This window comes from Lactuca saligna, chromosome 5 (assembly GCF_052625555.1).
Source record: "Lactuca saligna cultivar CGN05327 chromosome 5, ASM5262555v1, whole genome shotgun sequence".
Taxonomy (NCBI): domain Eukaryota; kingdom Viridiplantae; phylum Streptophyta; class Magnoliopsida; order Asterales; family Asteraceae; genus Lactuca; species Lactuca saligna.
Window position 1 is genome coordinate 183,113,402 of NC_136421.1, and position 16,405 is coordinate 183,129,806.

Sequence of the window (16,405 nt, forward strand, 5' to 3'; positions counted from 1 at the left end):
CATTCAAACTACATCAACCGTTATCAACATGAACAAAATTTGAGTCAAAATTTACTGAATTGACAAATAAAACTTCGATTTTGACTTTTTGTTTGACTTTCGATTTCAAGCAATCACCGTCGATTCCAACTCTTTTTTCAAGACTCTTGATTCATACACAAAAATACGATACCTAGATTTATATCGCGATATACTCCTATGGGATCTAATGAAATTGATGGTTCGGTTGACTTTTCTCTTATTGGACAATGATTTTACGACTTTTCCACTATTATATATTGTAAATCTCGAATCTCAATTGGAAGCCATGAAATTCTAAAACATGTCCTTCTTTTATGGTTGACCCAGGCTTTAGGAATCAAGGGTAAGATGTTTGCTAAGAAACGATATGTAGAAAAGGCTCAAATGAAGAAGACGTTAGTATCTATGCTCTACTTTTATCATTCATTATAATCTTATGGCATCAATTTCTTTTTATTTGCTCCTTCTAAGCTGTAAGTGTGTTAACATAATAGATTGGCCATGCATGAAGAATCATCAAGTACACGCAAGGTGGATGATGATGTTCAGGAAGGTGTTCTTCCTGCCTATCTTCTTGATCGTGAAACCACAACACGTGCAAAGGTTTGTTTCCTTTAAATTAATAAACAAAAACACTTCTTCTCTTCTCCTATATAATATAATTAACAAACATTCAGATTCTTAGCAACCCAGTAAAACAAAAAAGAAAGGAGAAAGCAGGAAAGTGGGACGTGCCTTTACCCAAGGTAAGACCTGTGGCTGAAGATGAGATGTTCAAAGTGATCAGAACTGGGAAAAGAAAAAGTGAGTATTTTGAATATATTACCCTTCTTCTTCTTCTTCATCTGTTTTGTTTGTAAGCAAATAAGTTACGTTGATTGATTGAAGCGAAACAATGGAAGAGGATGATCACAAAAGTGACATTTGTTGGACAAGGTTTCACAAGAAAACCTCCAAAATATGAGAGATTTATTCATCCAACTGGTTTAAGGAGAAAGATAAAATATTTAAAATATCACTTGTTGATGGATAAAAAAATCCTTATATTGGCAGGTTTATGCTCTCATAAGGGAAAGAGATACCCTACGTAGAGAGCAAAATAAAAAGAGTGATGATGATGCTCTTCTCAAGGAAAAGGATGAAATCATCACTAAAGTTATGGAAGAAGGTAATGACTAGCAATTTTAGTACATAATCAATATGATAAAACATTTATCTTTGTTCATTTAAGCGAAGAACTCTCAACGAAACAAGCAGCTCAAGAATCCCAAAACTGTTATTTCACAAAAGTTTCTACATATTGTTATTTTAAAGGTTTTATTATTATTTTTTTATGATCACTACTAGATCAGAGAGTTTGAAGAAGAGAAAAAGGGATTGACAAAAGGCTAATTTAATTTATTATTTAAAAAACAAACATCAATTTATTTGCTTTGCTCTTATTATCCCTGATTGAGCAACATATAAAATTTGATTCATTGTCCCTTCTTCCTTTGATCATTCTAGATTAATCTGCAAATACAGTTGGACACTAGACAGATCTTGCAACGGCTTGCAAAGGAAAATCTAAAACAGCTTGGAAGAATGGTGGCAAAATTATCTCATGCGAATCCCACGACTGTTCTTAAAACAATTGTGCACCAGGTACCTATTGCTTTCATGAGGTTTGCTTGTAAGGCATTAAGTATCTAAAACAGCTTGGAAGAATGGTGGCAAAATTAGTAACGATTCCTGGCAATTTGTGATATGTATATCAGGATGCTTTCCTAGTTGATCAGTAGATTGAAGTGTGTGAATGCATTATGTATTTTGCTGACTGGTATTTGGTATCAAAATCTTCATGTTGAAGCATCATGTTCTTGTGGAGGTAATTGTTTGATTTTACAGTAGCATAATACATATGATATTTGTGCATGCCACCAGATTCCATGTGGTGGTGGTGGTGATTTTGTTCTATTGATGCCTCTGATGGATGTTTAAGATTCTCTTATTGCGTGTGATATTTGAAAAGGAATTGAATTGTGGTCTGGTGGTTTTCTCTACAGCTTGAGTATGATATTTTGGAATATGTTGTGATTGAGCGGCTTGTACAAGGGGGTTGTGAGAAGCTAAAAGATGGAGGCCTAAACTTATCAGACTGGCTTCAGTATTTGGCATCATTTTGGGGTCATTTGTAATTAATCTTTTCTCCTTTCTACTTCATCTTGCTACCTCTTTTTTTTAATCTATGCTCCTAGACCTTTATGTGTTGTTGCTAATCATGCATGACCTTGTGCTTTCTGGACATATATCAGAGAAGGTCTAGCCCATGTCCACATGAGTTAATTTGTTTTAGGTCTATTAATGGCAACCTTACTTCATAGGAAGGAAGTAGAGAAGCCAAAAGCAGTATGTAAATGTATATAAATGAATGTATGTGAAATTTACAATTCCAAGCCTGTGTCTTCTCCTCCAGCTTCCGATCCAGCACATGTTGTGAATACCACCTCAGCATTTCTCTCATAACCTAATTATAAAATACAATAAGTCCTTGTTATTTATTAATGAGTGATAATGTTTATTTTTTTTATTTAGGACCGGGGATGTATACGATCAAGTAATTTGGAAGGTACAATTCTAACATCTTCTTGATATGGGAGGAGGAAACTGGGATAGGGATACAGTTGTTCGTGCTCTTTGTGTTGCTTTCAATAATCCAGAAAAAGTTGTTAAATATCTCTATTGTGTAAGCCTAAACTCCTTCAATTTCTTTCTATTAATAATTAAATATAAAACATTTTAAATTTATAATTTTACCGGAGCCAACAGAACTCCCGCCAACTGCCGGAGTTTCACCACTGCCAGGTCTGCAGGCTGCCTAGCCCCCGCCAGCTACAGTTGTTCCTCCAAGTGGACCAAATTCAAACCCTTTGGATCTCTTCCCTTAGGTATTCAGTATTTTGTTTTGACTTTCAGTTTGTCAATTTTTGTTTTAGACCCTATAGATTGTAAACTTGTCATGTTTGGTCTAAGGACTTCCTGACATGGGCACAAATGCTCCTGTTGGTGCTGCTGGCAACTTGGATTTTCTACGTAACAGTCCACAGGTATTTATTTGTTTATTTATTTATTTATAAACTAGTCAACCATATCTACATACATATTAATTATTAATTCTCTCAATAAATAAAAATATAATTTATATTAGTGTTCCAGTTTCAAGCACTTCGAGCCATGGTGCAGGCTAATCCCCAAATCTTGTAGGTATTTCATAAATACAAATCAAAATACTTCTCAAAGACATAAATGGTAGTTTCTCTTTTATCTTATTTCTTATGATTTACAGGAAAGTTTTGATTCAGAACAATTTCAAGACCATCATTCAGTTGAGGTAATAATATCATCAGTTCTTACAAATTTAGGTATTTAGTTTCATGTTTTTTTTTTCTCTTTTATTTCATTTATTATGATTTATAGGAAAGTTGGGATGCTGGATTTAATGATGATTGGAACATTGGGATGCTTGAAGAGTTGAAGGCAAAAGATAGTGAGGGTATTATTGGTTCACAATCACATGTTGAAAAAAGTTTAGATAAGTTGAATGCTAGAAACCAAATTCTTCGTGACCAATTTGGGATTGATATTGAAGCTAAGAGACATGATGAAGCATTTTAGAGCTTCTTCAGACAGCTTAATGACGAGTTACTGAAACAAGAAGGTGCCCCTTTATAGCAATGTAGTATTAGGTTATATTGTTAGGGATACCTCTTAATAACAATGTAAATTTAATTTATATATTGTAAGAAATAGAATTGTATGACATTAAATTTTATGCAATAGATTGTATTTTTTGAATATGGTATTTTATTTCTATTATAAGACATTAAATGCAAATTTAATTTAAAAATTAATAAATATATAAATATATTTTTTTAAACATTTAAATTTACGATACGCAAAAATGCGTGTCATCTTCATTTATGACATGGCATTTCTTGACAGGGCTTTTAATGATACGCATTGTGTGTCATTAACACGCGCGTCGTAAGGTTAGGACACACAAATGCGTGTCGTCTTCTTTTATGACAGGGCCTTCCTTGATACGCATTGCGTGTCGTAAACGTGCATCGTAATTGCGCATCGTAAATGAGCGTCGTATATGCGCGTCGTCTCTCTTTATGACAGGGCCTTCGTTGACGCGCATTTGCGCGTCGTCTGAGCCTTTTACGACACACAATGAGCGTCGTAAAAGGCTGTTTTTCTAGTACTGAAATATACTCTCACATTCAATCTTTTGAAGATTGATGTCTACCATTTGTGTTGGGATATATTCATTAATATCAACTGGACATGCTGGTAGAGAGGGCATACCGTAAAAAAGGTTATCGGGAAACTTAGCTTTAACTTCATCACCCAACTCATCTCCATCTGAATTGCTTTCTAAGTCAGTTATATCTAAAGCTACATCAGCAACGTCAACATAATCCCCGTAAACATGACTTTTTTCATCTTCTTGATGCATATATATTTTTTTCTTTTTTACTTTTATCTGCTACATGCCTATTCATAACTTTAACTTCTTGTTCAGGAACATCAACACAACGACCACCCACGTCATTAAGATATGTACCAATATCATCATCACCAACATACTTGTAATTCTCAGGATCCACATAGTGAATAGGTGAATAAGTAACATTAACATTTTCAGCAACACTGTGAAATTGAGGTACATTAGGAGTATTGAAAGTACCTATCGGATCGTTTCTCCCTTTATAGCTGCATAAATTACCAACCGGCTGATTTCCACTCTGAACAGCCTCATTAACCTTATCTCCTTCATCAACAATTATAAACACTTTCACAACCCATCCTCCACTACATTTGATTACATTTATCAACATTCTAACATCCATGTCTTCAACTATGGCTATATAATAATTCAATTCAGGATGACGGAAACTATTGGGGTGCAAAGTTATTCATATTTGACTTTGTAATGTGTTGACTTTTGTAAAACCCACTTGCATGTGGTGCATTAGCCTTTTGACCCATGAGTTAGTGAGAGTGAGAGAGAGACATGTAAACACCTCTATATAAGGTGAGTTTAGTCCACTTGTAGAGGTGTGCTTGAGAGGTGTAAAAGTGAGTGTGTAAGTGTGTGTTATTTAGTTAGATGTAGATCTATGTCCCTTTTTGTAACACCGTACATATTCAATACATCTCTTGAACACCCAAATTACCATGTTCGTTATGTAATCTTTAATTCCGCATGCCAAACCATGTTCTTTATGTCACTACAATTGGTATAAGAGCGGGTCTTCAAGATCAACATGATTTTTGAAGAACGATTCTCAGTTTGGCAGCATTTATCACAATTGGAGCAATTTTGGCGAGTCACTCTCTATGATCTCTCTCAATTTCATTGAATTCGTGCGTTGCGTTTTTGATTTGTGATCATTTGACTCGTTGGATCAAATTTTTCTTGAAAAACCCATTTGTTGTGATCCAATAATTTTTCATTGATCAAAGCCTGATACAATCTTATATTCGTTTGCTCGTTTTGATTTTCAATTTGAAATTGTTTGTTTGAATCAAGATTTAGCCCAAAATTCATATTGTATTAAATTTGATATCAAGCTAATGGTTACTGTTCATCCTCCATTATTGAGCCCATAGTTTGTATTCGATCCATTTTGAATCCTTTACTGTTCATATTTCATTGAGTCCAAAACTTCTTTCGATCCAATATCTTTAAGCAAATTATGCCCAAAAGTAAAATTCAGTTACTGTTCATGTTTTAATCAAAGTTAAAGCCCAATCTGCAATCTAAAGAGTTTGTATTCGGATCATCACAAGCCCATTCACATATGTATGGATTCGTAAGCCAATTGATACACACAAGCTTTACATGGTTGTACATTCTGGTCTAAACATCTAAGTTTGTTTTCCATCAATTGATCGTTTATTCATCGATTGATCTGTGATATCCGATTTTATCTCATCGTTCTTAATAATCAATTGTTATTGACTGTTAATCTGAACTTAGAAATTGATTTTCAGATGATTTGTATATGATGAAATCGGGTTTGTTCATATCTAGACTATGAAATCGAAAATTAATCTTGAGCTTTTATAAATCTTGGACAAAAACATGATGCACAAGTGATGAAGATCTGTTGGTATAGCATGTATGATCTGAACTTGAACTTTAAAGTTTTCAATTTGTGAGTTGGTTGACAAATTCGAAAAAGTCAAAGATGAGATGAATTTTCAAAATCAATGTTCATTGTGCAACTGTTTTGACTTGGAATCAAGAATAAAATGTCAACTGGTTTTTCTTGATGTTGATTCGAAAGTGTGTTGGTATTGATTTTGGATTCAATAAGTTGAAAGCTTGAAATTGGATGGTATGAGACTGGAAGTCGATAATGGATGAAGATCGGATAGTCAAAGCTAAAAGTAAAAATCAGAAGGAGTAGGAGTTTGAATCAAAGTGTATGGAATCGATGATTTTCTTTGTTATCTGTGTTCATGAATGAAATAACGAAGGCTGGAATTGTGTCTTTGATTTCGAAGTGAATGGTGGTTGAGTTTTGATAACGAAGAACTGTGATCGATTGTTCATATCATTGATTGATAATTTGGTTTGGGGACAAACGAACCTTGGATTGTGAACGAATGATCGAATGGTTAGACTGGAAATAACGAAGATTTTTTTTAAGGACGAAGGCTTTGATGATCTAGGACTAACGAATAGTTTGGAGTCGATGCGAAGGCTCGGGTTAATGACGACTTAGGAATTGATTGATTAATTTGAAGCAAAAGTCAATGATTTAGAGTAAAGGATACACTGTTGATCTTGGTTTGGGTTAATGTTCGAAAAACGAAGGTTTGGTGTAAATGGATATACTTGATGTGTTAACGGAAACATGAAATCATGATGACGAAGGGTCCCTGTGATGGTCAATGTTTCATTCATAAATGGCTATTGATTTTGGTCCTTGTTCTTTTAACGAAGGGGTAATGGATTGAATCTAACGAAGGGGAGAGAAAGATTTTGTGCAAAGGGTAACTGGATACGACATGTAGATGAATAAGAAAACATAAAGTTTTGTATATGACCCTTGACACTTCACATGTTTGTCACTTTTCACCCGTTTCGAATTAAGGAGGAAATTTCGTAAATTTGAGCAAGTTTCGTATGCTTTGAATTGTGGTGCCGAATTTTCGAAATTAGACCCTATATCTTCGAAAGTGTGACACATTGTATCCATCTTCGCATGTTGGGACAACTCTTCGTATGATTGGGACATCATTTCAAGAAGTTTCGAAATTAGTCTCTAAGGTTTCAAAAATTTGGCGGTGCGTAACCAAATTCGAAAAAGGACTGATTTTGCTGAAAAATTAAAAAAAAATACATTTCAAGTCCTTGCAGTTTATGCTTATTGACGCTTTCTACCCAGTTTCGGAAAAGGGGGAGAGGTTTGCATTTTTTACTGTTTTGGGCGCACCGAGTCTCTGCAGAATTTTGAAATTGACAATTTATACCCATTTTTGAGAAATTTTGTCAAAGGTGATCCGTGAACGATGATAAAAATTGAAGATTTTTTGGATTTTCCGGATTAAAGCACAAAGTTTATGCCACATGTTAAGGGGGAGTTTTGACACGAAATATTCCTAATAGAGCACGTTCTCTTTCCTTGAAGGTTTTATAATCAAATTTCGATTATAAAATGGGGGAGAAATTTATATGGAAATTCCAACTTGAATTTTTCATATTACGCGGATTTGAATACCGAAGTGACCTTGAATTTTTTAAGCTTACGAAATGATGCAATTGGAAGTTCGGAAATGATTTATTTTCGAAATGGGTTTGGTTTTATTGAAGATTTCCAGGGTGTGTTTTTATGCTCAACTTTTGGTGATCAATTTGGAGTTTGAGAAGCTCATGATCATTCATTGATGCTCGATGTGTATGATCTCACATCCTAGAGCTCAAATTGAAGAATCATGGAAGAATTGAAGATTGAAGTTTGCTTCGATATGTGTGACCCTTGAGGTTCGGATCGCGTAGTTGCTCAATTTTGGAAGATTTGAAGTTGGTCATCCATTCCTAACTTTGAGGGGGAGAATGTTGGGGTGCAAAGTTATTCGCGTTTGACTTTGTAATGTGTTGACTTTTGTAAAACCCACTTGCATGTGGTGCATTAGCCTTTTGACCCATGAGTTAGTGAGAGTGAGAGAGATATATGTAAACACCTCTATATAAGGTGGGTTTAGTCCACTTGTAGAGGTGTGCTTGAGAAGTGTAAAAGTGAGTGTGTAAGTGTGTGTTATTTATGTAGATGTAGATCTATGTCCCTTCTTGTAACACCATACATATTCAATACATCTCTTGAACACCCAAATCACCATGTTCATTGTGCAATTTTTAATTCCGCATGCCAAACCATGTTATGTCACTATAGAAACAAAGACTAATTGTATATTTGTCTAACAAACCAATTTTGTTTATCACCAAAGATAGAAAATCACTATAACTAATATACTCAGAAAATATTAAAGCGAATTCAGAAATACCTCCCTGTGGACATACGTATTCTAGATTTGTTTTAATAACTTGCCATCTCCCACTAGTTACAAGACAAACCAAATATTCAATCATTTTTTAGAGAGATTTTAAAGAAATTTCCTAAAGAAATAACAAGTAAACTAATAATTTTCTACAAAAGTTTATATATATTAAAGCTATTTCATAATCAAACCCATTGATTTCATAGTAAAAAAAAATTAAAAAAAAAAAAACATAAAACCGCAGATCAAAGAGAGAGCAAATTGCATATACAATTTTAGCCTGATAAACCCTATATATACAAAAAAAAATTAAAAAAAATATCCCACCTGCGAATGTACAAGTGTCTGTGTTTTAGCCACTTGTACATTTATAGATGAGATGTGAAAATCCCAGATGGACCATTCCTATCTGCGATTTCGGTGGCCAAATTTGCAATTCAGGTTTTTTAGCTATTTTCCACAAAGTAGTTAGTATATTTGGCTAAATTTGTTATTTTCTCTTTAATTTATTAATGTCTTGAATTATATAAATAAAGGGCTATTGGATGGACTTTGATAAGTTGTAAATTATACAATATCAACGTCTTTTTTTAATTTAAAAAATCTATCAACTTCTATGAATGAATAAATCAATAAACCTTATCATCCAATTCACCGTACTAATGTATGAATAACAAGAATTATACAAGTTGAGTTTAATACTTTAATGGATCCAACATAATTTCTCCATTTTTGAAGTGAACTGCTCAAAATAATAGAACTTAAAAACATGATGTGAATGTCATACTAAAGATGCCATGTATACACAAAGATATATCGAGACATATTGATTGAATAAGAATATAAAAGGAGATTATTAATTTCTTGAATTATCTAAATAAAGGGCTATTGGATGGATTTTGATAAGTTGTAAAATATACAATATCAATGTCTTTTTTTAATTTAAAAAATCTATCAACTTCTATGAATGAATAAATCAATAAACCTTATCATCCAATTCACCGTACTAATGTATGAATAACAAGAATTATACAAGTTGAGTTTAATACTTTAATGGATCCAACATAATTTCTCCATTTTTGAAGAGAACTACTCAAAAAAATGGAAGTTAAAAACATGATGTGAATGTCATACTAAAGATGTCGATGTATACACAAAGATATATCGAGACATATTGATTGAATAAGAATATAAAAGAAGATTAGAGAGATGTGAAAACTTTGTTGAACATATGACTCAAATTAATAAAGACTTATATCATATTATTTCGTTCTAAATCATTGGACTATGTTTTGGGTATTTATGGTAAATGCAAGCTTTTTAATTTAATAATATATACTGAATCTGAAATTATAATTAAAAGAAAAGCAATGGTAAATAGTGCGTTCTCACTTGTATATGATTCACGTTTTATGGAATAAAACATTAAATAACTAATGCAATGTATAACAAAACATTAATATCTCAATACCTTTATTACAAGTAATACCAAATGAAAAAAATAGAAAATACAGATAGCATTGGTTTTGATGGGTAATGAATTTTGGGGGGTGGAGGACACCACACCCACTACGAGTTTATGGGAGGAGATGTTTTATGACATTGGTTTTGATGGGTAATGAAGTTTATGGAGAGGATGAACCACCACATTTAATAGATTTTTTCTTTCTTTATCTCTCTACCTCTCTACATATTAATTATTTTTTTTTAATTTTAATAATGAAAAAATAAAAAGGATATAACGGTAAGTATCAAAACATTTTAGTGGTTGAATGTGATGATAAGTTGATATCTACCATTATACTGGCTAGTGATGTGTATAATTGATGATCTAATATTATATGGTTTGAACTTTCTAACCTATTTTGGAAAATCAAATGTTTTAATAACTTTGCATATATATATATATATATATATATATATATATATATATATATATATATATATATATATATATTCTTTTTCAATTTTCTTTTCAATCCATCTGGTACCCTATAAAAACAAATTATTTTAACATTTTCTAGAAGTGTGATTATTTTTATCTAGGATAAACAATTAAAGATAACCATTTAATGTAAACAAACATTAAATTTATTTAAATAAAACTAAGAGTAAATTACACGAATGGTCCCTATAGTTTAGGGTAATTTGCACGTTTGGTTTCTAACTTATTTTTTTAACTCGAAAGGTTCCTACAGTTTGTTTTTGTTACACGTTTGGTCCTTTTCTTACCTAAAAAGACTATTTTTTCATTGATTTTTTAATTTATTTAAATAAACACATCCCGAACTCTATTCCCTCCATCTTACTTACTTATCCCACTATTTTTCCCTATTTAAATAATAGTATTTTTAGGTAAGATAGGGACCAAGTGCGTAACAAAAACAAACAGTAGGGACCAAACGCGTAACAAAAACAAACAGTATGAACTTTCCGAATTAAAAAAATTAGTTAGGGACCTAATGCATAAATTACCCCAAACCAAGCACCATGTAATTTACTCTCTAAAACTAACAATAAGAAGGGATGGATTTTCAATTGAAGATTAGTCGTTGGTATAACTGCAGAGCTCCCGCCCATCTGCTGCAAGCCAAAGAGGGGGGAATGGCGTCGGAAACCACCGCCGGTTCAGACGAATCGTTGAAGCTTGCCATAGCCATAGCTCTTCTTCGTTCCAAATTCCCGAAGAATCATTCTGAAACTCCTCATCCTCCATCCGCTACCTCGAGTTCTGATGCTATCAAGTGGAAACGCAAGGTACATTTCCTCATATCCCATTCATCAACTGATTCGAAGTCAACTTCGAATTAATTTATAATTCTAACCAAACTTATTAATACAACGTGTTTATGAGGTCAAAATTTAGCAATTCTCTTTGTAAATCTCTTCAGGCGAAAGAGCGCAAACAAGAGATTTTCAGACTAAAAAAAAATCTCGAAGAAGTTGAAGGTTTCTCTCTCTTCTCTATATGCGTATAATGTAAGTGTTCTATCTAAAAATTTCATCTGTCTCTTATGCAGATGGATTACATCATGAATTATTCACGGGGAGTGCATCCTGCAAATGCTATTTCTTTGAAAATTTAGGGAAATTGAATCCTAATCCGCCATCAGGAGAGGGATTTGATGGGAGATTCAATGATGTCTTACGCCGTAGATTTCTTAGACAAGGTTTTATACATATGTGATTAGTTCTTTGTGTTTATGTGTGTGTGTACTTGTATCTTTTGTAAAACAATTTTGGAATTATTGTTGCAGTGAGACTGAAGGAAAGAAGAAAAAGAAGAAGTGAGGGTTCCAGTTCCACACAAGGATCATTTTGGTCTGGTAATAGATTCTTACCATTATCATCCAAATTATGTTCTTAATTTAGGGCTTTCGTATGTTATTTAACTTTCCATTATCTTATTACTCCGGGAAAATGCAACTTGATTGTGTATACCGTTTGCATTTACAGAGCATAATGATGAAGAGATTGAACAGCTTAGGGCTTCAGTTGATTTTCTTGTGGAGTTATGTGATACTATATCTTCTGTAAGAGTGTTTTGCTAATTAATTGAATTCTTCCCATTTTTCATTCTTCTTATTCTACCGACTATGTGAAGCAAGTCTTATCTTCAACCTTTTACTTTCTGCATGTGCTATTGTTGCAGCCAGATGATGCTAATTTTGCAAATTGGTCCCACCAAGCTGTAGACTTCATTTTGGGTATCTCCTTTTGTTTCATTTTGAAGTCAACCCCTACATATTTCCATTTAAAACCTATGCTCTATTCTTATGATCTTCTCTTTGTCCTTTCCCTGAAGATGCAATCAAGAATATTTTGTCCAAGGGAACAAGCATCGAACATGTTGAAGGGATTGTTGGCACCTTGTCACTACGTTTAGTCAAAAAAATGTGCACCACATCACAAGGAAATGGTAAACATTTTTCTCTTCTGTAAATCTAAACATGTGTTCATATCAGATTATCAGAGACATCTATGGATACATCTATTATTTCATATCTTTGTTAAATCATCTTCTGATTGACTCACTAATTCTGTTTCAGAAGCTCATAATCAGTTTGAAACTAATGCCCAGTTCCATGTTCAGCATTTGCTTCGTAAGCTTGGAAGTGAATCATGTGTTGGACAACAAGTGATTCTTGCAGTTTCTCAAAGAATCTCTTTACTCTCAGAAAATTTGCTGTTTCTTGATCCATTTGATTCAGCTTTTTTTGAAATGCATACCAGTCTCTACATTTTGTAAGTTATTATTATTATTATTATTATTTATGTGAATGCATCATGAAATGCTTCTTGTTTCTCATGTTGTATAACTTAGCAAGAATATTATACTTTGTGGTTAACAGGATCCAGCTTATTGAATGTTTGGTATCAGATAACCTTATAAGTTGGTCAAAGACAGATGGATTTGCTTCAGGTATGCATGTATTTTCATCATGCTAATTACATTACATGTGGTTAATTGTAAGTATTATAATATCATATACTATAATATAGAGTTGTTAGAAGAGTGGGTGACTTCAATCCTCCATGCTCGGAAAGGGCTTCAGCTGTTGGAAAGCAGATGTGGGCTTTACATTTTATATATGGATCGAGTAATTGGGCTAATTGCCAAATTAGTGGCCCAGATTACATCTCTTCACAACCTCAACACCAACATTCTACAAACCTTGCTTTGCTGAATCTCTACATAACATATTAGTTTAATGGTAAATATATATATTTTTATAATAAATATTGACATATTAAGGAGTCATGGATCATGTTGAATGCTTGTGTGTATGTCTTCAAATTCATTATTGTTATGATATTAATAAAAATAAGATTTTGATAGCTTAAAAAATATTATATTGAAGTTATTGATAGTTAAATAATTTTAGTTTTGGGTTAATGTTAATCACAAAAATGATCGAACTAGGAAGGCCCATATAATAATTTGGCCACTTTTTTGACAAATAACAAAAATGAGGTCCTGTTTTGCAAAGAGGCCCTTTACAAAATGCTTAGTATTATTATGATTTATGAAACAACTTTTATGGATTCTTTTAGGTTTGGAAAAATTCAAAAGTTTTGGGAAATGTCTAAGAGTTCCACAACGTGGAATCATATATTTAAGATCGACATAGATGAATCGACGATAATAAAGCATGATATTCATAATTCCAGAAAAGAGAAAAAGTTAGAGCGAGAGAGAGAGTTATTTTGTTATTTAGTTTTTTAGTATCGAGTGTAACATTTTGACATAAAATACTATGTATTTAAAGTATATATAATGGATTCGTAAATAAACTGTGCCTTGCATGTACGGTTGTCAATGGCAAGACTATATGGTTTCTAATCTTGCTCCCACTGGGTTAGATAAAACTCAATTGCTTAATTGGATAATTTTAATTGGATTATTTAATTCAGACATTCGGATGTTTGGATTCGTTTTCACTGAAACCGAGTTATTATTTTGGATTTCAGATTGGTTTTGGGTTATAAAATAAGAACTGAATAGTAAAAAAGAAAAGAAAACGAGTAATAATTTATTATTTATTTATTTTTATATATCTATAGTTATATATTAAATTTCTAATTTATTTTTTTAGAAAAGTTCAAAACATTTCACCTAATAAATAAAATTAATATGCATTTTCTCTTAAAAGTTTTTTATCTATTAAATGTTAAATTATAATATATCTTCTTAGTTGTTGGTTATAAATTTTAATAACAACTAAATAATGCGTTTCTGCTTCTTCTATAAAAATTAGATAATATTATAATTATATATCGTTTTAAAATGTTTTAGTTTTTGAAAACTGAATTATAAAAACCGATCAAACTGAATTGTAATTGGATTGGATCAGATCGGAGTTGAATTTAGTTTGGATAATTTGAATCCATGTTTTGAAAACCGAAATCAATTTGAATTTCCTTAACTAGATCAGATCGAACCGATCTATCCAAACCAACATCTCTAGCCCCCATACTTTAATTTGAAGTTGTATAATCATACAAACCAATGTTTTAAAAACCAGTTTTTTAGTTGAACCGGTATGATGATTGGTTCCCGCTTCAACCGGTTCGACCGCCGGATGAACCAGTTTCTATATTTTTCATGTTTTTTTCTATTTTCTTACACATACATACATATATAAATTATGAATTTGATTTTACAAGTTCAAACATTAAAAATATATATGAAAATAAGTTGTAGATAAATTTAAATACATTAAAATAACACATAACCATAAGTTTTAGTGTTTTATATCAATCCATATACGTCAAAAAAAAAATAAAGTATTATATTGAAACAAAATATAGTTTTAAATGAATACAAACATATCAAATTTTTTTATTAAATTTACCATATGTTTTTATTTAGAAAAAATTAAACAGATTTAAAAAAAATTACCAAAGTGTGTTATGTAAATTGTTATTTTTCATGTGGTTTTATTAGGTTTTATTAGATTTGAAACAAAATATAGTTTTATTTAACCGGTTTATTTTTACCGGTTCAACAGGTTTTTTCTAAAAACCGGCGGTTTAATCCGGTTCAGAAATCAATGTAAAACCAGTGATAGTTGAACCGCTCCCTCTCCTGGTTCCCGGTCCAACCGGTTCGACCGGCCAGTTCAAACCTGTTTTTAAAACATTGATACAAACACAAACATTACAATATGTTAGAGGAGCGAAGGTACCGATAATATTAGTGATTAGGCCTAACCTAAACCCTAATCACTACCAGATAAGTCTCACGAAAAGTGAGCCTCAGGCTTGAGACTTGGGGATATATGTCACAAATCGAGCCCAATAGTCTATCAACTCTAATATGGGGATATATGTCACAAATCCTCGAGTAATCAATGTGCATTCATGATATTAATAACGATATTTGCATACACAATCAAGGAGAATAATCAATATTTGTTGTTATAATAAATTTATTAAACTCAATATGAAAGCAAGATTCTCGGCGTTCTTTTCCTCGGCGGGTTCAGACGCCTGAATATCCTTAATTCCGATCAAATTATTTACGATCTCAGTGATTTTTGATGACACAAGGATTATGAGTGGAAAGCTGGAAATAAGTCTATATAGGGGAAAGGAAATAATCACAACAGTGTCGAGAAGTTATCTGTGACATTCTTGGTGTGACCAATTTCCCCAAGGATTTTGATGAGAAGAGATTATGGAAGACATTCGAAGTATATGGGAAAGCATAGGATGTGTATATTGCCAAGAAATTATCAAAGAGGGAAGAGGTTTCCTTTTGTGAGGTATTTGAATACGATGGACATCAAGGGAGGTGCAAACACGCATGCAACAATTCCTATGCATGGGGATTCTTATGCTAGGGTTTTTCAAGGAAAAATGGTGGAAGCAAGATAGCAGCAGGGGGAATCTATGAGAAAAGTCTCGCTGGGGGTAGGTGATTTCAAAGCAGTGGAAGACAGTTTTAGGGTTGTTCTATGAAATGTAAGAGATGCAAGAACTATCATATTTGTAGTGTTGAAGGCTTTCAAGAAGTTGAGATCATGTATGTAGGAGGGACTTGGGCTGAAAAAAGAGGTGATTTTATGGGTAATGGTGTTGGAAGTGACTCACGTACGAAATCAATACCACTCGGTTTTGGAGGTCAAAGATTTCATTCCCCTTTGAACTTTATATCTGAACCCAAAGCAACACATTCTTCCTATTCGTCGGCTGCTTCTAGTAGGTGTAAAGGTAAGGTTAAAAAAACTAAAAAAATATGGAAATTAATCAAGGTTTGTTAATTGAGGTGATGGAAAGATACGTGGAATATGGAAATATACTTGATATGATTTCTCTCGTTGGA

At 32.6% G+C, this 16,405-nt stretch overlaps 1 protein-coding gene and 2 long non-coding RNA genes across 4 annotated transcripts; all 3 read left to right on the forward strand.

Moving 5' to 3' along the window:
• Positions 1-338: 338 nt before the first annotated feature.
• LOC144998542 (uncharacterized) lies at positions 339-825 on the forward strand. Its single transcript, XR_013660361.1, has 3 exons — positions 339-416; positions 516-624; positions 699-825. It is a non-coding gene; the product is annotated as an uncharacterized LOC144998542 (long non-coding RNA).
• A 954-nt stretch (positions 826-1,779) lies between these two features.
• On the forward strand, positions 1,780-3,818 carry LOC144998656 (uncharacterized). Its single transcript, XR_013660392.1, has 8 exons — positions 1,780-1,888; positions 2,067-2,194; positions 2,596-2,746; positions 2,830-2,948; positions 3,034-3,107; positions 3,217-3,260; positions 3,347-3,391; positions 3,478-3,818. It is a non-coding gene; the product is annotated as an uncharacterized LOC144998656 (long non-coding RNA).
• Positions 3,819-11,134: 7,316 nt separating this feature from the next.
• Positions 11,135-13,347, forward strand: LOC144997716 (protein MULTIPOLAR SPINDLE 1-like). Of its 2 annotated transcripts, none has more exons than XM_078957588.1 (10): positions 11,135-11,334; positions 11,469-11,526; positions 11,598-11,747; positions 11,835-11,903; positions 12,034-12,110; positions 12,230-12,284; positions 12,383-12,496; positions 12,627-12,822; positions 12,930-13,000; positions 13,081-13,347. In XM_078957588.1, the coding sequence occupies exons 1-10, from the start codon at positions 11,182-11,184 to the stop codon at positions 13,263-13,265; spliced, it is 1,128 nt and encodes a 375-aa protein (XP_078813714.1). In that variant the 5' UTR covers positions 11,135-11,181; the 3' UTR covers positions 13,266-13,347. The 2 variants fall into 2 exon arrangements, with proteins under 2 accessions (XP_078813714.1, XP_078813715.1); XM_078957589.1 differs by having other exon boundaries at positions 12,630-12,822.
• Positions 13,348-16,405: the final 3,058 nt, after the last annotated feature.